The 2,568-nt window shown below is 43.9% G+C and overlaps 1 protein-coding gene across 1 annotated transcript; it reads right to left on the minus strand.

Moving 5' to 3' along the window:
- Positions 1 to 395: 395 nt before the first annotated feature.
- Positions 396 to 1,958, minus strand: ANKRD34B (ankyrin repeat domain 34B). The gene has a single exon (XM_010193879.1). It carries the CDS (start codon positions 1,956 to 1,958, stop codon positions 396 to 398), a length of 1,563 nt encoding a protein of 520 aa, XP_010192181.1.
- Positions 1,959 to 2,568: the final 610 nt, after the last annotated feature.

The following is a 2,568-nucleotide window of genomic DNA, read 5'->3' on the forward strand; positions in this document are numbered from 1 at the left end:
TGTCTGGTGTCCAGTGTTTCAAGTTCCCAAATTCCACATGTACCACCTGTCTGGGTACAGAAAGCGCACGCATTTGGGGAAACCTAGGTGGGATAGCATTTCCAGCCTAAAAGGAGAACTGCAGCACCTACTACCAGTTCAGCCTGTCACTGGTAAGGTTTCAGTGCTGAAGCTGAAAACTGTATGAAAGCAGTATAAAAAATATTCCTCAGTTTGCAGAAAGCAGCATAATTGGTTAAGTACATCTTTTCATGTAGTCTCTAAGCTACTGAACTCACTCGAAGGCAGAGCACCTTACATCACAGAGCTGCTATCTTTTGTGATACGTCACTACAATCAGCTGCTGCAGTGAATATCCACATATCATAATGATTTTGTAACCTATTAATCCCTTGTTAAAAATTCATTAATTGCTTAATCTGCTCAGTCTGTAATGACTGCCTTCTTAACAGCATTTTCATATATTTGGTGTCCCTAGGAAAAGCAGGTGCTGCTGGTACCAAGTGTTTTTGTCCACAAGAAATCATCCCAGAAACCCTGTTTATGAAGGTAATATCTGGAATGGGGGGGTGAGGGTTCACATTCAGTGGTGGAAGAAAGCCTGGTCTTGTCTGAGCAACATGATCCAACGATAAAGCTCCTGAACCCCGTCTTTCTAGAAAGGCTTGATTTCTCCTGCTCAAAGTAACAGGAGGCATGTTCTCCAGTACTTCCTTAGAACTTGATAGCAAAGAGTGGGATGGAGAAAATATCCATTTCTTTCCTATCACTGACTTACTGTCTTCTGCAGCAGCAGGACTTAGACTAGCAGTTAGCTGAGAATCAGAGCTGTAGTGGTTTGCTTCTGAATTTCTTTTCTGGATAACACTGCTGAGCTTTGAAATAAAGCTGGCCTGTCCTGAACTGGCTTCCTTGCCCATAGGAATCCCACTGGGGTTATGATTCTCTTCAACATAAGGAGTCTGAAAGTTTATCTCATCATACGATAATTTCCTTGATCCAGTTTGATAAAAGCTTTGCAAAAAATGAGCAGTGTCTTTTATGTCAATACTTTGGTGCCTGGTGATGAATCTCTTTGATAAGGCAAGGCCATTGATTTTAAAAGAGAGCTCTTCTTCTGGAGTAATATCCTGAAGATCTTCCTGTAAAGAGGCAATTTTAGTCTGGTAAAACAGTGGTGGAGTTTGGATTCCCTTTATCCAAGGTTCAGACTGCAGCTGGTGCACTTGTGCCAGCTTGGATCCTACTTTTGTTGAGCTATATTTTCTTGTCGGTGACACTGTTTGAGAAGAGTTGTCCACGCTCTGTGGATGATCCAGCTCTTTAAAGCTGAACAGTGCTTTTTTAGTTTCATTAGAACTTGAAAGTGGGGATGGAGACGTTTTCAGTTCTATTTCTGATGGAGAAGTGCAAGCAGTTGGGGAATGGCATTCCTCAGGGTCTGCAGGAAGCACATTTAGGTACTGTTTCGTTTTCTGCCATCCTGATGCGGACTTGTCTGTGGTGATGATGATGACTTCTTTTCCTTGTGCTCTGCAGGCATTAAGAAGAACTTTTAGGGTCTCTTTGTCTTCAGAGTTTATTGCATACACAAGCGCAGAGCAATTGGAGTGGTCTTGCAGGCTCGGGTCAGCTCCACTTTTCAGCAGCAGAGATATCACCTCAGGACCTGCTTTTTCTAAACAAGCGTGCATCAAGGCTGTCTTTCCAGATTTGTCCTGTATGTTTGGATCAGCCTTTTTTTCCAGGAGGTATTTAACCATCCTTGCCTTGCTGACGCTCTGGGAGTCCACATGTTTTGTCCTACAAGCAATCATTAATGGGGTTTCACCTCTGTCATTGCTTTCATTGATGTAGGCGCCACCCTCCAGTAACAGCCTGGTGAGGCGAAGGCGGCTCTGATAGACGGCTCTTATCAGGGAATTCCCCTCCACCAGCAGCTCTGCTGATTCGGTCATCACACTTGTCTCACACCTTCCTGCTGCCTGGGAAGAAGACCTGGTTTTCAGCAAAAGCAAAGAGGCCCTGAGGAGAGAGAGGAGAGAAAAGAGAGGAAGGGAAGGAGGGAAGGCGGAAAGGCAGGCAGGAAGGAATCACAGAATCACAGAATCTTAGGAGTTGGAAGGGACCTTGAAAGATCATCCAGTCCAACCCCCTTGCCAGAGCAGGATCACCTAGACCAGGTCAAACAGGAACGCATCCAGGCGGGAGGGAGGGAGGAAGGAAGGTAGGAAGGAAGGAAGAGAGAGAAAGGGGAAAAAGACAGAAACAGGAGAGGAAAGGGAGAAAAAAAGAGAAAAAAGAGGATTTAACTGTACAAATTGCTCCTGTAAACACCCCCATACTTTGTGAAGCGAGTATGAAGGACGGCAAAAAAAAAAGTTATTCCCACCTCCTAGACTTCAAGAAATGCATTACAAAGTTAAAATAGTCTTTTGATATAAAGATATAAAGCATTTACAGATGCTTACAGCATGGCTGTCACCTCTTTTTCTGTTTGACTGTTCTGCCTTCTGTCACACTGCCAAACAAGCTGCAAAAAAAGTTTAATTCACAACACTAATGGCT

The sequence above is a fragment of the Mesitornis unicolor genome, unplaced genomic scaffold (genome assembly GCF_000695765.1).
Source record: "Mesitornis unicolor isolate BGI_N332 unplaced genomic scaffold, ASM69576v1 scaffold13181, whole genome shotgun sequence".
Taxonomy (NCBI): Eukaryota; Metazoa; Chordata; class Aves; order Mesitornithiformes; family Mesitornithidae; genus Mesitornis; species Mesitornis unicolor.